This window comes from Gavia stellata, chromosome 1 (assembly GCF_030936135.1).
Source record: "Gavia stellata isolate bGavSte3 chromosome 1, bGavSte3.hap2, whole genome shotgun sequence".
In the NCBI taxonomy this organism is placed as follows: domain Eukaryota; kingdom Metazoa; phylum Chordata; class Aves; order Gaviiformes; family Gaviidae; genus Gavia; species Gavia stellata.
In genome coordinates this window covers 16386326-16405503 of record NC_082594.1, presented here as the reverse complement: position 1 = coordinate 16405503, position 19178 = coordinate 16386326, and the positions used below count along the sequence as shown (strand labels likewise).

Genomic DNA, 19178 nt, shown 5'->3' with positions numbered 1-19178 from the left:
TACTATGGTGAATTTATTTTTCTTTCCTTGGTGCCATACCTGGCAATATCTGGCTCAAGGTTGCTGAAGCTAATAAAAAAACCCTGGCATCACATATCCTGTTCTTGTTATGAGTAGAGATGGACTGATGCTAAATTTGTTGTCTTACTGGATTGTAATCTGTGATTTGTCTACTGGGTCGTATATGCCATGAAAATATGCAAAGCTAACTGAGTAAAAGTCACTTGTTTGGGTAGTCCAAAAAGTGCGAAGGTAGCCTTCTGCATTTCAAGCATTAGTGTGGAAAAAAGTTTTCCTAGGAAACGGTGCGGTATGTCCCTGTCTCCATTCAATAGCTCTGTTACAGGGTGTTCACAAAATGAAATGTTGTAAGAGTACTGTGTTTACTGGACTTTCTCACCCTTTTTATCTCAGTCACATAAGCCTCTTATCGGGCTCCTCTCCGGCCAAACAGCTGCTCGGAGCTGTGTTAAATAGGCAACACACAGCTGTGCCTTTCTAGTGGACAGGACCTCAGCGTGTAACGTTCATCTGGACGTGCAACATCAATACCAGCACAGATCTGGGGTGAGACAGCAGTGAAATAGTCCCCTTTGACCTCCCCAGCCAACACAGATGGAGGGTGGACCTTCTCACCATGGGGTTACCTGCGGGCTGCAAGCCTTGGTGGCCTGGCATCGGTCTGCACGTGCTGGGTCCCGCATGCTCCCAGGCACCTACTCTGGTCATGCCTGAGCCAAGCATCAAAGTCCCGTCTGCTGTCCAGCCACATGCATACCACCGTTGCGTGCTTCTCTGCTTTTTTGGCATGCAAGCTAGGTCAAGAGGAGTAAGGCACAGCCTGAAATTTCTCCCTTAAATCCTCTGTCCTGACATCTACGGGCATTTCTCCACAGCATTAGGCTTTCAGCAAGGTAGGGGCAAACAGGGTTTGGTTGGTTCACCGTGTTTCTCTGGAAGCTTTAAGGTGAGGGTGTGCTGATGGTGCCTGCTGGTTGATGTTACGTTGTCTCATGTGTCTTCTCAAAGCTGGAGGAGTGAAATGTGCTGCTTCGTGTTCCTGCTGGCGAGATCTGGAGTTGAAGCTGGCAGAATTTATCGTTGTAACTGCTCAATTCTTTTTCTGTCAAATGTTTCATTGAATCTGCAAAGGACAACTTTGAAGTTTGGCTTTGCTTCTAGTGTGATTACATGGGGGACTTCAGTTTTCCGTTTAAAAGTGAGAGTTCATCGAACGCCCATGAAAGTGAAGGATTATTTAATTACTTCTTGATTTGCCAACAGTATACTCAGCCCTGTTCGGAACATAAAGATACATAATGTCTGCTCCCCATGGAGTCTTAGCAGAGTCCTGAATATTGTTTCCTCCACACAGGTTTCAGTGGGCTTCCATCTGCTCATGCAGTATCTGTTCTGGCTCTAACTTAACAAACCTAAGAGTAGGGAAACGTCTTAAAAAAGGTTTGGGAACATGTGCAGTGGAAAGTCCCAGCCCTGCTCTGATCACATGTGTTTCAGCTGCAAGTGTGTAAGGTGGAATTTATTTAATGGGTGAAATGGACAGAAAACTTTTCTCTCGGGAAGAAAACCTCCATGCACATCTTCATTTTATTGCAACCTAATTTGCTAGAAAAGGAGAAAGTAACCTACTGATTCTTTTTTTTAATTAGTATTATTATTCTTTGTAGTTTTCCCATCCCATTTAGGGAGCTTCTGGGTAAAGAACAAAACCTGGGTTTCTAGGGGCATTGCCCAATGGGGGCTTTGGAATAAAGAACTGGAAAGATATATTTAATTCTTTGTCCCATCACTGGTTTGCTGAACGGTAGAAATAATGTTTCTCTGGACTTTCTAGTTCTTCCATCCTTTATCTTGTAAACTGTAAACTTCTCAGAAGAGAGGTTATCTTTTACTTCGTTTCCATAGTGCACAACACAACATTGATCAGAATCTCCAACCACCACAAAATTGACGATGAACATGTTAGGTTCACATAGACAGGGAGCAAAACCAATGAGACATCCACTGTTAAACAGAGGACTGTAATGCAATAGTCTTCTGACCTTGGAATTACCTTTACCTGTGTGTGTCTTTACACTGCTTTTTTTATATTATTTTTAATTTATATTACATTACACTTTATGTTGCCCCTCCGGTGTTGAGCGCTACAATGAGGAAACTAAGAGAACAAAGTTCTGCACTAGATGGCTCGACTCGTGCAGTAAGTATCACTACACGACTGGTAAATTCCACCATCGGAACTAAAAAAGGCGTGATTCTCATTACTTGACATCCTTGCCCCCACTGCAGAGCTGTGAGCAGCCGGTCACACACGAAGCCCTGCGCCGCTGGGGCGGGGTGCAGGTGGGGTGGCTGCAGCAGGGACTGCATGGGGCAGCAGTACCAGTTGAGCCTGACTGGTGGCTTAGCTCCACAACTTCTTAGGCTCTTCTTTTTTTGTCAAACACCCCCACACAGCCTAGGAGGAATGTTTCCAATCACTTCCTCTTGGTAACCAGCCAAACAGCTGTTTTTCCAGAAAGGACTTGGGAAGCTGGGATGTGTAGATCGAGCCTTTGGAGCCAACTCCATTTCCAATTTCGGTTTCAGCTTGCAGTGGTCAGGATGTGGCTGTGCTGGTGTGAGACATTGTCGCTGCACGTGGCACAGCAGCTCCTGAGCTTGTGGGCTGGGCTGATGGACACCAGCATCATCTTCCCAGCCACCGGTCCCTATATACTGGCAGCGAATGAGCTCTCCTGCTCATTCATCACATGTAGTTTCGTTCTTTGGTGCAGGACTAAGGAAATCACTAGATGATTCTTTGGTGCAAGATCATAACAATAAAAGAAGGCCACAGCCAAGAATTTTATGAATGTGCCTGGAAACTTTGTTAAATTGCAGTATCTATCCACATGACAGTTCTGCAGCATTCTGATGCCAAACCTCCCGAGAAAATCCTAAGCACTTACAGGAAAGATCCACTGCACTTAAAGTACTCAGTGCTTTCAGTATGTATGACTTAAATTGCTTTCCAGACTGGGGAAATGTTGTTTCTCAACACAGGGGTTTTATCTAAATGATGGAAAGCCGTCCCTGTGGCCCTACTTGTGTTCTGCCTCCATGCTGGGAAAAGACCTCAATGTCTTTGCCCCAGTGCTGTGGTTCCCATCAGAACAAAACTCAGGCATGGGGGCAAAAAAGGAACTGTAGTGTGCTCTGGTCTAAACTGTCAGAGACCCAGGCCAGCACATCGTAGAGCCAGAAAGTAGAAAAGCTGCTAGATCTTTGCTTTGTGGCTAAGTTTTGGGTTTTGGTCCCTGCTCCAAGAACTGCTTCTGCATTGTACCTCTAACTGTTTCTTGGAAAATGGACAACCCATCTTTGAAGCAGCATCCAGAACCCATCTTTCCTTGGAAAGAGACAGAAGTGGTCTGAATTCTCTCAAGCAAATAGAAGAATCACAACACAGGCTCCTATTTCCTTGCAAGAAATTTAGCTGCTAGGCTACTATAGAAAAAGGAAAGGACTACTGACAATCATATTTTAATACAGTGAAATCTGCCTATGTTTTTTTTTTTAAAGGCCTAGGTAACTTTCAGGTCTTTAAGATACCTGCCTTAAAGGGACTGAAATATCCCTACAAGCTTTTATCTTTGTGCAATCAGTGGATATACAGACCCTAAGAGACTAAAAGCATGTCCATGGCAAACTCAGTCCAAGGAAACAATGTCTGCTAGAATACTATTGCCAGACTTTCCGTTATAAAAAGCAACCTTTCACTCCCTTCCAGAGATTTCAGATCTTCAATACTGAATAGAGGATGAGGAAACTCACATTATAAGAGAAAATTGCCTTGATTTGTGTTTTGAAGCAGCTTCTTCTTTTACTGCCTAATGTTCTAGCGTACAACCTTCCACTTAGTAATTGCTTATCTGCTACAATATGTTTAACATGAGAAGCGTTTCCGCCTTTGACCGAATTTTCTCTTCCCTTTTATCGACATTTTTCTTTCTTCAAGGGAATTCCACATCTTGTGGAGCCTTAGGAGTGCTTGACTGAAACAGCTTCTAAAACAATATCTTAAAACAAATTCTCTTTTAAGACTTGAGCCATGCCAGACTTCTGAGGCAAATAGTCCTTGCTTGGTCATAAAAATTTGAAAAATAACAAACGGAAAATGAAAAAGGAGTATAAAGAAGCTTTCCGCAAAGGTCTGTTTACTTGAAGCCACTTCCTAAACGGGAAAATTTGGAGTACCTAAATCCACAACGCACTAGTTCTTTGCAGAACAATGTGAGCCAGAGCCTGGTGTTGATATTCATGCTTAACAGCAATTGTGTCTATAATTGGCATCATCTTGTCTAAGGCTCTACACAAGTTTGTTTTGTACCAGCCTTTGCATGGCGGTGTCAGCGCTCACTGCAAATTTCTGCTTCAGTTATCAGGTTTTCCTTAAGCAATTTGGAGCATCAGGAGAGTCATTTCCCTCTTTATTTTTTCTCGTGGTTTCTCGAGGTTTTATGTATTTTTGTTCTCATGATCATGGCGTTATTTGCATTAGTCTTATTCCACATCATTAGAGCTACACATTCTTGATACACACATTTTTGTTTTTCATACTTAATTACGGAATCCCAAGAGAAAAATGCCTTCAGTTTGCTGTTGGTTTAAGAGTCCAACAAAGAGATGCATTACAACACTACCACCCATGAAAGAACTGGCAGTTAACAAAGCTTTTTATATGGTGGCCTAACATATGTTATTTTTTATAGACACTTTTGCTTTAATACAAGGCATTCAGCATGTTCTTCCATGTAGAACAAAATCTCTTATCAAGAAGTCAAGTAAAGGCAAATAATACAAGTCACTGCAAAAAGCAAATGTCACAGAGTTTGATATTCCCATAAAAATAAGTAAGGAATTGTTTTCTTGTTATTCATCTGTGGAAGTCTGAGCAAGGTACCCACCAAAGGGGCAAAGGAGAGTCACAGTCTTCATCCCACCAAAATGCAGTTCATCCTGTTCTTCGTTTTGGGACTGTTTGTTTAATACCGCATTCAAAATGCAGTTACGATGGTGACCATTCCACAGTACAAATAGTATTATTAAATGCAAATAAAATAGTGCTTATTATAGTGAGAAGCATTGTAATAGGCTGTCTCTATGAATTATATGCTTGGATTTCCTTATCAATGGCCCACTTAATATTCTCATGAGTGATCTTCACTGAGGTCCTGTTCAACTGTAGATTGACTATGTAGTGCCAAGACTCGTGGGGTTGCTCAGAAGCACAGGCAGACTACTAACCATTCTGTTATAAAATGGATGTTGGCTCTGAATTGAATTTTAGATGGCTGGGGTTTTTTTTCATTCTCCGATATGTTCTGCACTGGTATTCTGCACTGGCTAATTTTGCTTCTTTCAACTACAGCTCAATTTTTCATTGCTTTGATATATCCTATATAGGTATAAAACATATTCTTCTAGCAAAGATCTCCACGCAGCTCAGGGATTCCGAGGGAGCTGCGTGAGTGCACGTGAGGTCTGCATTTGGCTGAACATGCACACAGCTTCTTTTGATATTGCCTCAGTGACAGAACGGGTCACACTTTGGATTTGAACTCGGATGATGCCTGGAGTATCATTCATGCTCCCGATGATAAAAAGAAACGGCCTGTTGATAAGAGAAGGAACAGGTACCTGGAGCTGCTTCTTTGAAATTCAGTGGCAAGCCAATCAAACTGAAAGTCTTTCGTCAGCCTCAGTGGGGTTCGGGTCCACTTCTTACTTGCTTGGTTGCTGTGTGACAAGTAATACATAGGGTGGTGTTAAAACACTGCTCTCTAATTTGGGTCTTAATCCAGCAAACTCCTTAAGTATGAGCTTAACTATAAGTTAGTCTGTAGTCTTCTTGATATAAACAGGAACTCCTTAAGTATGAGCTTAACTATAAGTTAGTCTGTAGTCTTCTTAATATAAATGGGACGACTGAAGTCGTGTAAAGCTGAAAGCAATCTGAAGTAATGCTTTGGACTGGATCCACTGGCCTATATATTTTACGTAAGCATCCTTACACCGGAATAACTGTTTTCTCAGCTTAGTGCCTCCATAGGAGACAATTTACAATTTTTAGCCTGGCCAGGGTTGTGCTATTCCTGTTTCCTTACCGGCAATCCCAACCCTCCCTTGGTGTGCCTTCTTGGAGAACTGCTGGTGAATCGTGGTGGGAGCAGAGCTGAGCTAGGTGTGTTAGGCTTCTGTCCTTAAAAGGACAAAGATGTCTGTGACAGGTACTACCATATAGTATTATTTTCTTCATTAGAGAGCAGAAATGTGATGTTGTGTTCACTGAGTAGAATTAATTTTATTGTTTATATTCACTCAAAAATAAATCATTTGTAACAGGGTAAATGACATTACATTTTTATATCTTCCCAACAAGCTGTGACCAGCTATGGAATACACTATTTTGACCATGAACTCTCATCTTTTCCTCTGATTTACACAGAACCTTATGGATAACAAATAAAGTTTCTTTTTGCAGGAGGGTGGGGAAATACCAAAAAAAGGCCAATCAATGTCTGAACAGGCTGCCATAAATACAGCTTGCTTGGCATGCCTGTCCCCAAGATGAACTGATTTGTGGCCTGGATTCAAAAATATTTTCTTGTTCTTTGCTTCTCACTCTGTGGATTCAGCTATTTAGATCAGGCTAATTTTCAACTGAAGGAACAGAAGAGCTGTTATTCTCCACGAAGGTTATCTCATTTGTTTAAAAACTGGTGGCAAACCACTGACTGCTGTATTTGTTTCAAAGAGCAGCCATGGGCGAGGAGGGTTATATCTGGAGAACTCCCACATGCAAACTCCCAAGGTCCTTTCCTGAAACAACAAATAGTTTCACGAGGTTTCCAGCAACTCTCTCCTCCACTGTAGCAGAGGATGAGCTCATCAGGTTACGCTCCATGGGATTTAAGAGGGTATATTTCTTGTCATAAAACATGTCAGAATATGGTGTCTTTTCAGCCTCTACCACTGGGTCAAAGTTGTTGAGGTTGGCAAACCACTTCTACAAGGGGAAGAAAGACAGAAGCAAATTTAGACAGAGGACACCACCTTAGGACGTGAGGCTGACATTCCAGAAACCTTTGAAAAGTGGAACTAAATATTCCATATTCTTGGTTAGATCCTTAGACAAGGTCATTCTCTGAATTATTCTTCTTTCTGAAGCGATTGACACACACGTACTCTCTTTGCTCAATGGATATCCAAGAACAGATGTCAGATTAGCTATTAGCAAGCATTATTTTTTTATTTTAAATGAAGAAATTCGTTGTCTGTTGAGTGATGATAATAAAGGCAAACTTCTTTCTCTAGTAGGTATGTTATGACTGGGAGTAGCTTTAATAAGAATGTGTCGATACATTGCTAAAACTTGCAAGGAAACGCAGGCATCCAGAGCAAACGCAGAATGAAATTTGTGGTTTTAAATCTTGCTGCTCATGCAGCATGGCATTAGGAGAACATGCCCTAGCAGGAGAAACATTGGATGTGCTGGGCACCCACGCTGGGGACGGTCTTGGGACAAGCGCAATTTTCTGAATATTGAGCTGAATTCCCAGCTCCCAGTTTCACACCCATCTGCCCTCTGTGCAGGGGGTGGAAGGCAAGCGCTTCGGAAAATGCAGCTGCTTTGAGCACTTAAATGGGAGCTTCTCTAACGTGGACAGCTGGACTATCATGTATACCATTATGTTTAAAATTAGCTGTTTGGAAAGAATTAAGAGGAAAAGAAAAGAGAGATTAGTTCAGATAAATAAAATATAGAGCAAGCTGCATCCCAGTCAGTTCAGCCTCTCTGCAGGGAATTGCCTTGCTGCGAAGGATGTCTCCCAGCTTCCTTCCCACTCATCTTCCTTATGAGATAGTTTCCCTCCCCCAGCGCAAGGATGTCTTTGTAGCTCCTGCCATCTAGAATATCTTCCTTCTGTGTATTGCTTAAATGGCCTCTGGTTTTTGCCTTACGATTTAACGCCTGCTTTTATTCATCGTGAAATGATTTTATATGCTTTTTAGTAAATGTGACAGACAGTGTATTACGTACTGTCGTCTTTTATTTACTCCCATAAAGCATTACGGAATACAGTTAGTATGTGACATTCAGGGCACTGTGTAGTACTGCATTGTATTGCATTGCAACATGGGACAGTTCAGAGGCACGGAACTGAGAGGTTGAGTGGCACTGCCTTGAAAGAGACACTGCCTTTTCCTTTGCCTACATCTTTTATCAGGTGTTTTTTTTCCTGAATTTCCCCGTGGCCAGTATCTGGTTTCCCTGAGTTCCCCCAGTGTACCTGATGAGGACAATGCTTGTCTGCTTGGAAAGGTCATGTCATTTCAGTCTCACATCTTAGTTGCTACAAGAAGTACAGGAGTAGCTCACATCTCCTCTCCTCAAGCTGTTTCCCAGATGCTTGATGATTCATGAGGGCACCACCTCCAGAGACCCAGCTTGGGTTGACTGTGTTCCCGCGTCTGTCTAAACCAGTTAATGCTGCAAAACCCCACTGAAAATCCCCTTAGTGCTTTTGGTTCCAGTCCTGGCTGCACCACGTCAGGTTGTAATTTGGCACGTGGGGAGAGAGGGAATCAAGCTGTTTCAGAGCTCTTGAAGAGTCTACTCCAGTGTCAGGTGAAGGCTCTGAGTGGCTTTGCATTTCATCCCATGTGAGTTACAGAAACACTGTTTATGGTCATTCTCGTCAAAAATACTTTTTTCCTTTGTGGAAAAGGCGTATCTTCATACAGTAATATTCTTATATCCGCTATTTTACTATACTGAGAATTCTCTCCAGCCTTTCCTCTATAATGACTTTATAATTACTGCATTGTCCATGATAGAAATAACAAGTCACTGTGCTTTGATTTTTAAGCTTTTTAACATATGCAGCTTTATTTCTCCATTTACCTGTTCAACTTGGGTAGCGCTGTGCCAGACGTCGCATTTCAGCACTGATCTTGGTCAGCTGTGGTTGACTTGCTGGCAGAGCACCCCAGTCTGTGGGATTCAGAGTTTAAGTTGAGTGAAAAGCCGTGACAGAGCCTATCTTCTTGGGGTACAAGAATGCTGGCAACGTACTTTCTCAGTTGGTGTGCTGAGTAAAGTGCACAAATTTTTCGTTCGGGGGTGTATATATATGAGCAGATTTAAAAGATACTGTCTGTAGCACTCTAATCTCAGCAGCTGACAACTCCAGAGTAAAGCCTGTACTAGCTCTGGCTGGGAAAAGGGAACCTTTCCCTCAGAAGCATGAACCACATTGAACCACATGGTGAAATGCGTGGTGATAGTGGGAAAATGGCAAGTTTGCTGTCCAAGAAAGAAGAGCAGAGTACTCTCAGGTATAGGATGAGTTCTGCTGTGTTTTACTGCAGTAACTTTTGTTCTGACTTAGGGAATGGTTGTTTAATTCAAAAGTGCAGAATTAGCTTTCATCAAAACTGTTTTATTTTTATCCCTTTTCCTGGACATTTTAAACATAGTCCTGGGAAATACTCTGTCCTCTTGAGTGTACTGGGTGTTTTCAGAGTCCAAAGGTCCTCGGCATTTCAGTAGGAAGTCAGTAGTGTTGGCTGGACATTTTGTTTCATTCCAGAATAGGAAAAAAAAAAACCAGAGGTGTCTTTTTTTTTTCTTTTTGCAGAAAAAAAGAAAAAAAAAAGAATAAAATAAAATAGAAACCAGACTTGAGTTAGATGTTCCTGATGAAAATTGCAAAAAACTTGACGGGTGGGTGGTCTTTATTTTCACTGAACTGTAACTTTCCCAATGCAAAATTGTTTGGTCAAAACAGAACAAAACAAACCAGAACTGGCTAGTTCTGCACTTAGTGAGCTGTGGAGTCAGAGCTGTATTTGCTTAGAAAGGGTGGCTCAGGGTGTGAGAACACTTCACTTTGAATGAAAGCATCTTAAAAAGATGTCACAAATAGATCTTTGGAGATAGTTTTTACAGGAAACCCAGACTTTTATCTTCTAAGTTTCAGGTTGTTTGGATGCTAGAATTATTACCCTGTCAGAAGGGTACAATGAACTGTTGACACGCAACCACACTTGGCTTACAGCTATGTACAGGGAGGTATTTACAGCCAGGAACCAGTGAAAAGCAACCTGAAAAATAAATGTACTTACCATGAAGTTTGTGCCTTTTCTCTGGGTTCCTGTTTTCCATGAGCATTTATGAAACAAATATATTTTATTTAAAGAGCTTAGAAAGCTTCAGTCAAACATTAGATTTTATTTTAAGAGAGAGAACTTTGATTACTGGTTGTAGTGGGACTGGAGGTTGACCTGACCTTCAGCAGAGTACTGGAGGTGATGTTCAGTTTAAGATCAGGACACCGGAGTCTAGGTTTTTACATGGAAGCTATTGTCCGAGTTCCCATTAGTAAGTAGAAATTTGGTCAATGCAGTTGGGTGACTGAGTCAAGACCTGTCCAGGTATAGCTCCCACTGGCCATGTTGAGAAGGGCCTCAGCTTGCCCATGCGCAGGTGGTTCCACAAGACAGCACAGCTTCCACGGGACTTCTGCTGGGGGCTGCTGGATGTGCTGCTGGACTTCCCTGTCCTTCTGGAGGCCAGGCGGGAAACTGTACTATGTCTTAAATGGTGTTAGAAATCTCTCTGCGAGTAATTGAACTGGGCCCTAGATCAGCACACACCACATGGGGGAACAGAGGCAGCTATCTCACGGGTGGAGGCTCAGATTTGAGTGTCCTGACTGGGCACTGAATCCTGCCGTGATCTGCGTGTTGCCTTGAAGCCTTCTGATCCTCGAAATTTCACCAGTTTTTTGCAGTTCTTTGCTGCTGGGAGCCAAATTCCGCTGTCAGTAACAGCTGGACAATGCAAGTGCATGGTGCTACTGGGAAGACATTTTGACTTTTAGAGAGCTGGGTCTTGCCACAGTTCCTGTTATCCTTGGAGCCAGGGATTTACACCAGCTGAGGCTTTACCTTCGTATAAGTAAACTTGAGAAACAATTGAGTGTTTGCTCAGGCAGAAGTTGTGGAATTTTAATTAAGTAACGACTTGGCTGTTTGTCTTGAAGTTACTCAGTAAGACCATTGGTGGGACAGTTTCTGACTTCAATTACATCAGCGTAAGCATGAAGTAGCCATTTGTGTTAATGATCCATTGACAGCAAGTGATTCACACCATATAAATAAAATCAAAATGTGACCTAACACATGCTTCTGGGAGGAAGCACTTAAGCACAATAAACAAACTTAGACTCACTCGTACATACTTCCCTGCAGCCTTGTTGTTGCTGCTTTTGTTCAGAGGGCATCTCTCCCCAGAGCACCAAATTTGGGAAGGAGGGCTGTTTACCTTTTTACTTCACTCTGTCTCCCTTGATTGTTCTCATGCTTACAGCTCTTATTAAAGTTTAAATTCTGTTTTAAAACCAAATAGGTGAGAAGGAAATGATATAATCGATATTGATGTAAAAGCAAAGATGTATTTATCAAAAAATAAAGAGTCTATATAGTTGAGTACTTTGTATTATTGTTTATAGGCTGTTGAATTAAGAGAAAATACACTGTACTTCTTATTCAATAATAACTGCTCCTAGACTCAACTTTTTGTAGACTTTAATTGCAAATAATTTGTGCTGTGTTATAAACTGTTGTGTTTTTTGCCTTCCTGTAACTGGAACAACATACTAATTTCTACAAGTTGTGACTACTAACAGAGAGCAATCACCTCACAGACTTGTACCGAAAAGAAGAGACCATCAGCGTGGCAGGGAACGGCTGCATCCACAGTCCTCGCTTCCCCAGCAGTTACCCCAGGAACCTCCTGCTGACGTGGCGGCTCCACTCCGCGGAGAGCACCAGGATCCAGCTGGCTTTTGATAATCAGTTTGGACTGGAGGAGCCTGAAAATGATATCTGCAGGTGAGTGGCGACCAAAAGTTTGCAAAGGGCTCCTTAATACCACCTTCGAGCTTAAGGATGTGGCCGCTGGCATGAGTCTGCAAACCAAAACCTGAGTATCTCTGGTTGGGTCTAGGATGGCCCTGCTTGGAGGACAGACCTCCAGGGGTGCCTTCCAACCCACACTGGTCTTTGAGTTTATAAATAAACTGAGCTGTCCTGGACTTGAAGCAGTTTTGGCAGGTATTAGTCTTTCTAGAATATTTTAAGCACAAGGCACTTATACGCTCAAATCCAGCTACCTAACTGCTCAGCTGCTACATTAATAGGATTTTGTCCTCCGTCACCTCTGTCATGTTTCAGCCAGGCAAAAACCATCTTTTTCAGTGGGTGGGAGGCTCTGGGAGGTGTGAGTGAGTAGGTATGTGTTTATATTGGGGTGTGAGGGACAGATAAAAATGCATTGAAAGACATAATTATGTTCTTCAGATTATGTGTTTGTCCTTAATGTTGTTCTTCACTGATACAGTTTCTTTTAAAACCTTTAAATATCACAGCATCACAAGCATCAGTGTACTCTGCATACTAATATATCTAATAAAGTCTACTCTACTATATCCCAGTTGCTTTGGTTTCCCCTTTCAAGCAAAAGCAACCATAAGCTCAGTTGATCTGGCTTACTAACCCAGGTGGATAAACTGCTCTGTGTTAGCAGAGCACAGAGGTGAATCTTGCCAACATTCACTAAAACAGTATAAATCCGTGGAGTTTTTTGTTTATATTTCTTTTATTCAGCTATCTGTTCTGCGGGAAAGAGCAGGCTCAGGATTCCCATGTGCTCCGAAAGGCAGATTGCTGTGATGCTACTTACATAAAACGCTCAAGTCTCAGCTTCCAGCTCTCTGCCTGATCATGTTGTTACTTATGCCTTATCTATGCAGAGAACTTTGTTGTTAGGATTTCTGCACGCCCAGCCTCTGCTTATCTTATCTTTGTCAATTAATTTGCATTTATAGGGTTTGGCAGCTCTGCGGGGTTTTACAGGGTGGGTTTTTTTTTTCTTGTTTTGCTTTGTTAATTTTCTGCGTTACCAACAGAGAGAACCATTTCTGCAGGTTTGCTTTCCATTTAGTAATAAAAGAATGCAGCCTGAAACTGGGTCTCCTTGCCTGTGCCTTGATGGTCTTGGCAGCTGCTGCTCTGCTCTGGTGCTGTTGGTCCGAGATCAGCAGCAGAGTCAGTAATGACCCAGCACCGCAAATGCTTTCCCAGATTGAGAGCCTAATGCATACAGAAGCAGCCTGTTAATATTTACATAGTGGATAAACTGTGGCTGACCTTAAAGCATTGCAACTTTGAAACAGAGGGCTAATTTACTGTGGAAAAAAAGATGAAGTATTCTCTGTCAAGAGCCATTGGAGGTGGTGTCACGGTGAGGGGAAGTCAAGCTGTTACCAGCATTATGGGTTTGGGGACTGTCTTGGAAGACAGTCTGCCTGCTTTTTCCAGAGCAGCTAATTTAGGATGCGGAGAGAGGCAAAGACCTTCCATCGTCCATAGTGTGTATAGAAGCTGGAGAAATATCATATTCTTTTCTGAAATAAAGCTTTCCCTGGTGTTCCTGGAAGACCTTTATTTGTCTAGTATTACTTCCAGAGTGAGGAATTCTCAGGCAGACAGCTCGTGATGGCTTTAAGCCTGTTAAGTACTCTGTGCATAGTTAGATTTTTTGGTAATGCTCGATATGTTTTTCAAAACTAAGTTCATTTCTGCAACTTCAGTCCCTGACAATCCCTGCAGTGCTGCTTTAGAGAGACAGCTACGAGTGTTTTAATTGAAATGAATGCTGAGAGCTGAGCATGTGCTTGAATGCTGTGTGTACCGGACAAGTAATTCAGGGCCTCTGCACTTTACGTTCCTTTGTACTTGCTTTTGACCTTATGCTTTTTTCCCAGAAACTTCCTAGTGTTTTCTTTCAATTTTTCATTAATGCTAATTATTGTAATTTGCATACTATTAAGACTGAACTGATTGAAATTCATTCAGGCTGAGGAATGAGAAGGTATACTTTAGCAGAGCTGTTTCAAGGAGGGGAAATATTCAAGGTTTTACAGAATTTTCTAGAAGTGCTGTTAGCGTTTCCACAGGCACTTGATAAGAGATGATTCTGAAAAGCAATTAAATTAACCAGCCTCTGAGGCTCCTTGGTTGCACAGAAACAACCGAGATTGCACCTATTTCCGTGACGGTTGCAGCAAAGCCTCTGCTGTTGAAAGCAGAAGTCATCCCTGAAAGCCCATGGATTTGCCCCATTTTTGCTAGCAGTTGATCTAGCTCCTGCCCTCAAAAAGTGGAGGCCAGTCAGGACAGTTCTCACCAAAGCCGATAAGGTTATCTTATGCTGAAAACTCTGCAACCCCTCGTGTTAGGATAAGCATTCACTGGCTGTGGTGCAGCCTGGGGGCAGTGGTGGATTCTCGCGCGGGCAGCCGGGAGCTCTGCCCGGGTACCGCATCCGGCACCACGAGGGAGTGGGAGCAGAGGATGGTGGAGAGAGCCTGAGACAAGTTTACCTCTGTCTGGAACTAAACTTCATAGTGTTACAAAAAACATATGTTTCAGCAGAGTTTGGGCAGATTTAAGTGATTTGGTTATGGCGAATCTGTAATTTTCTGTTCTGTGCAATTTGGGGTTGGTGAATATTAAAGCAGCAGTGCTGGTATTCTGAAGACACATAGTACTTGAGTTTCTTTCACATGGCCTCTCAGCAGAAAAAGAAAAGCAGGTCTGTTATTTACAGAACTATTCAGCTCCCACAACTGGGTAGGGAGGCGGGTGCCTGGCCCGCATACCCAGGGGTGGGGAGCAGCACATTGCTAGTAGACTCAGCGAACAGTCTTAAACTACCTCTTTGGAGGGAGCGCATGCTTTGATAATAAAAACCTTTCCTGGTAAAGACATCCAAAGTTTTAAGGCTTAACTATACTGTGGGGATGGCAGCTCTCCCCATCTGTTGTTGCCTGTGTTCAACCTGCCCCAGTTGTCATCACCTCTCCCTTGCCAGCCGCAATGTATGGGGCCTAATTCTGGCTCCACAGATATCGAGGGACTGTTTTTCTCATAGCCGTAGTGAGATTCTCTGACTTTCTTATTCTCTAGCTCACTAAACGAACTCAATAAATGACCCAAGCAAGCGAATATGCAGGCTGTGGCAGTGAGTGCTGTCACTGTATCGTCTTGTCCCTGGGGTTTAGTGTCTGCTGCTCCTGGCAGAGCCCTCTTTAGGCTCAGGGCACCATGACTGTGGTGGGTGCCTGGCCCAGTTGTGAGTTTGCACAGGGCAAGACGTGCTATTGCTTTTCCCCTGGCAGCAGCACCCAGGTGAGCAGCAGAGGAGCCCCCATGGCGGCACGCAGAGTGCCAGCCTGCCCTTTTCTGCTCGAAAGCTTGAAACGAGTCTTTCCAAACCATCTAGCAGGAGCACCATGCCACGTACAAAGAAATTCCTAAAAAGCACCATTCAGCAGCATGCACCCTGTGTCCCTCCAGCATCTCCCTTTGCTCCCGGCACGGTGGCAGCCCGGCTCCAGCCCTCCGACAGGCGCAGCAGGCGGGAGCCGGTGGCTGCTGCTGCAGGGAGTTGGTGTCCACCAGAAAGTGCACAAGGGCTTGCAGCTGCTCAGCTTGGGCAGCCTGCCTTAAATAATGTTTTATCAGCTCTCTATTAATTTATCCATCACATGAAACACAATGTGTATGTTTACTATGTACTGAGCACATGCAAACACCTCTCATTGCTATTTTAATGTGGTAGAAGATACTGCCTGTCATGTTCCCGGAGCACAAAAATCAGCCATGTGAGCACCCAGGCAGTAGCTTGCAGCTTGGTGTATTTTGTGCTAAGTGAGCATATCCATCATTTGTAAAATTTAGTCTGATGTTTTGCAGTGGAGAACCAGGGACAGTTGTCTTTGTGTCTCGAGCCTTGCTCCTGTCTATTTGCAACCATCTTCTGTAACCAGAGTTAGCAAAAATTAATCCTTCAAACTGGTTCCCAGGTATGACTTTGTGGAAGTGGAAGATGTATCAGAGACCAGCACGGTTATACGAGGACGGTGGTGTGGACACAAGGAAGTACCTCCAAGAATAACATCAAGAACAAATCAGATAAAGATAACCTTCAAATCCGATGACTACTTTGTGGCTAAACCTGGATTCAAGATTTGTTACTCCCTTGTGGTAAGTCACTTAGCTGTGTCATGGGTGAGAGACAGACTGTAGTGTAAAAGAGGATCAGTACTTGAAGACTGGATGGTGTAGCTAACTGTATTGGATCAAAACACTAATTGACTGAAAATATTTTCATTCCAGCAACTACATTAATGCAGATCAAAGTATTTTTGACATCCTGTCATTAAATATAAAATAAAGTCAAGTCCAGGCCAAGGTTTACACTATAATAACATGTTTTAGAAGCACTAACACTTTCTTCGCTGAGACTGCACTGCCAATGCTTGACAGATGCTGCAGGAATAGCAAAGAAATGGCTGCTCCATGAACTCCTTTTTTATGTTCATTTGAGGTCAAATAAAAATACCTTGAGGGGTTATGGCTGTGATTCTGATTTAGATGCAGAGTAGTTTATTCTACATGCAGTAAAATTCTACATGCAAGACAATGTGCTAAGGCTCAGGCTGTATTTTTAACCACGTAAAAAGATGCCTTTTTGTATATGCAGTGGCATTACCAGTGTATCATGTACTGTTTCGATGAGATGAAAAACTCCTCTTTTTTTTATTTTGGTTTTGTCTTTAGGGAGCAGGAATGCTCAGTGCAGTAAGTAGATTTTGATACAAATATGTAATCCTTTGTATTGTCCTGATTAATATTATAATGCTTTTGGTGCAGTGTAGCTGGAAAGAGGCAGATTTTGCAAACACTCAGGAAATGGTAAGCATTAATTTATTATACTGTCATCATTATATTTTCATATCCATCACACTTCTTACTCCCTTTTTATCCAATCCACCGTTATTTAACAAGCATAAGAAAGCCTGGAATAGCAATAATGTTAATGCTGTAACAGGAAAGATCCACCGTTCGAGTCATTTCACTTCAGCCTCTCGGCTTTGCATGCACATATGCCTATGTATGCTAAAAAGAGTCCATAAACAGCACATTGTCAAGACAACTCTAAAGCTATAAAGATGGTGCTCCCTTGCATTTCAATTGGTAGGCTTCTAGTGGACTAAGGCATTGCACTCTGAGTAAATCCTGAGCTCTAATTTACTCTAATTTGAAGGTAGTCTACTAAAACTAAAATTTAGGCAGAACAGTCTATGAAGGACCACTGGGGATAAAAATGAGACAGTGAAGCAGCCTGTCTTTACACTGCTCGTATTTCAGTGCAGCCACAAAAACTGCTGCATTTAGCAAGCTGTATTCCAGACCACGTACAGCTAGTCTGATAGTATTAGGCTTTCCAAAAATGAATGTTATCACTCAAAACACAGGACTCTCTGCACTAGAAAGCTCAAAAAAGGCTACCGTATTTATCTAATTTCAAAACTAGGAGTAAACAGAGAATTTTACAGTCTAGCAAATCTATGCAGAAGAATACTCTCCAAGTGCACCCTCTGGATGAAATACTATTTTATTTCTAAGAAGAGAACTGTACAGGTGATTAGTAGCATTTGCGATGATATGTACTTAGCTGGGCTTCAGATTCCAAACTGCAGGATTAATATTCAGCAGAGTCAGCCCTTATTCGATAGTCCCCACAGTCGCTTAGAGCTCAGTTCATAGATATGCTGAGCACTGCTGACCCCTGAAGGTTGAACTCATTGTGCATTTCTAGGCGGCAAACCAGGGAGCATTAATGAAGCATGCAAAAACATATGGTATTTTGTATCAGATGAAATGAAAGACCTTTACATTGCTTCTTTTCTTTCCTTTGTAACCTTCTCCAAGACAAGGCTACTTGTCGGGACTTTCTTGGAAAACGGTGCACAAGATATGTGCAAATCTTTAACTCCCTTTTTTTCTTGTGTTTGGAGTTTGGATCTGCATGGCAGTTGTTTATTTGTATACCAGTCTCTGACTGACCATTTTCCAGAGAAAATTGGAGCAAGCTGTTTGGAGAGTTCCCTTGAGTTTATTGATCAGCTGCATCTCCTGAGCGAGGTGCCAGAATGGCTGGATGAATTTCTCCCCGTTATGTGTGCAGCCAAACAGCCTCGCAGCCTCGCTCTCTGGCTTTCTCATTTATGAATCTTCAAGGAAGTCAGTTAAGTTCACTTCATTTGATGCAAATCAAGTTTTTACTTAGTTCAGCACTCTGCATGAGGCACAAATTAGGCACCGCAGAGCTTAGCAGAAACATACTTCATTATCTTCATGTACTTGTGTTTTTGCATTAACTTCACATTTCAATACCATTTAGGGATTATTTTTCTAGATAAGACATAAATTAGACTTGTATCCATGAAAAACATGTTTGCCCTTGTAAAACAAGGCATGCAAAGTAAGCAACCCATATAAGATGGAGGGGCTCGGTCACTCAGGATGGTGGGATTAGAATTGGAAGTGACTCTGGAAAATTAGACTGAAAAAATACAAGGATGATCTCTAACAAACAAGGTTGGAAGCCATACGGAGCTGTGGGAGTAATTAGCTCTCCCAATATAAGATAATGGACAACGGGCAAGGGAGCAGGTCTGTGAAAAAAAGTCTGAGCATCTAAACACAGCATTTAGCAACTTTTTCTTGCCAAGGCTGGCTCCCTCCACCTTCTTCCTCTTCCTCCTCCTCTCCCTGCGTCCTCTGCCTCTGCCCTCCCCTCTGTGGGTCTGAGGGACTAGGAAGGCTGGAGGGGAAGCAGCAGCGAGGGTGGTTTTGGACGGAAGGGTCAGATCCAACATGCTGCTGCCTGTTGCCTATCCCTGATCCACTCTTTCCCCATGAAGCCGTAGGACTCCCTGGGGGTGGGAGCTCCAGAGTGGAGCTGACTCCAGGAGCTTATTAGCGAGCTGAGTGTGCCTCACCGCTTATCGCAAGTTGAGTAAAAGTCAAAAGTGTCCTTGGCTGGAAAGCGTCACTCCTACCCTGCGCTGTCCGTGATGGTGCAGAAGTAGGTAAGTATGTGCATCTGGTGGCTGGTGTCTACGGACACTTCACACTCAAAGCCCCCAGTTGCAGCTGTGCAGTTTGTTGGCTTAGCCTGGGTATCCACACAT

The 19178-nt window shown here is 42.8% G+C and overlaps 1 protein-coding gene across 3 annotated transcripts in view; it reads left to right on the top strand.

Annotated features, from left to right (window-relative positions):
- The window catches only part of PDGFD (platelet derived growth factor D), a 145824-nt gene that overhangs the window by 70071 nt on the left and 56575 nt on the right, over positions 1-19178 (top strand). The window contains exons 2-4 of one of the 3 annotated variants that reach the window (XM_059816643.1): positions 11760-11964; positions 16002-16182; positions 16852-16893. In XM_059816643.1, the coding sequence (XP_059672626.1) occupies positions 11760-11964; positions 16002-16182; positions 16852-16893 (428 nt within the window). The remainder of the gene's footprint in view (positions 1-11759; positions 11965-16001; positions 16183-16851; positions 16894-19178) is intronic. The other 2 variants (XM_059816658.1, XM_059816652.1) reach the window with 2 other exon arrangements.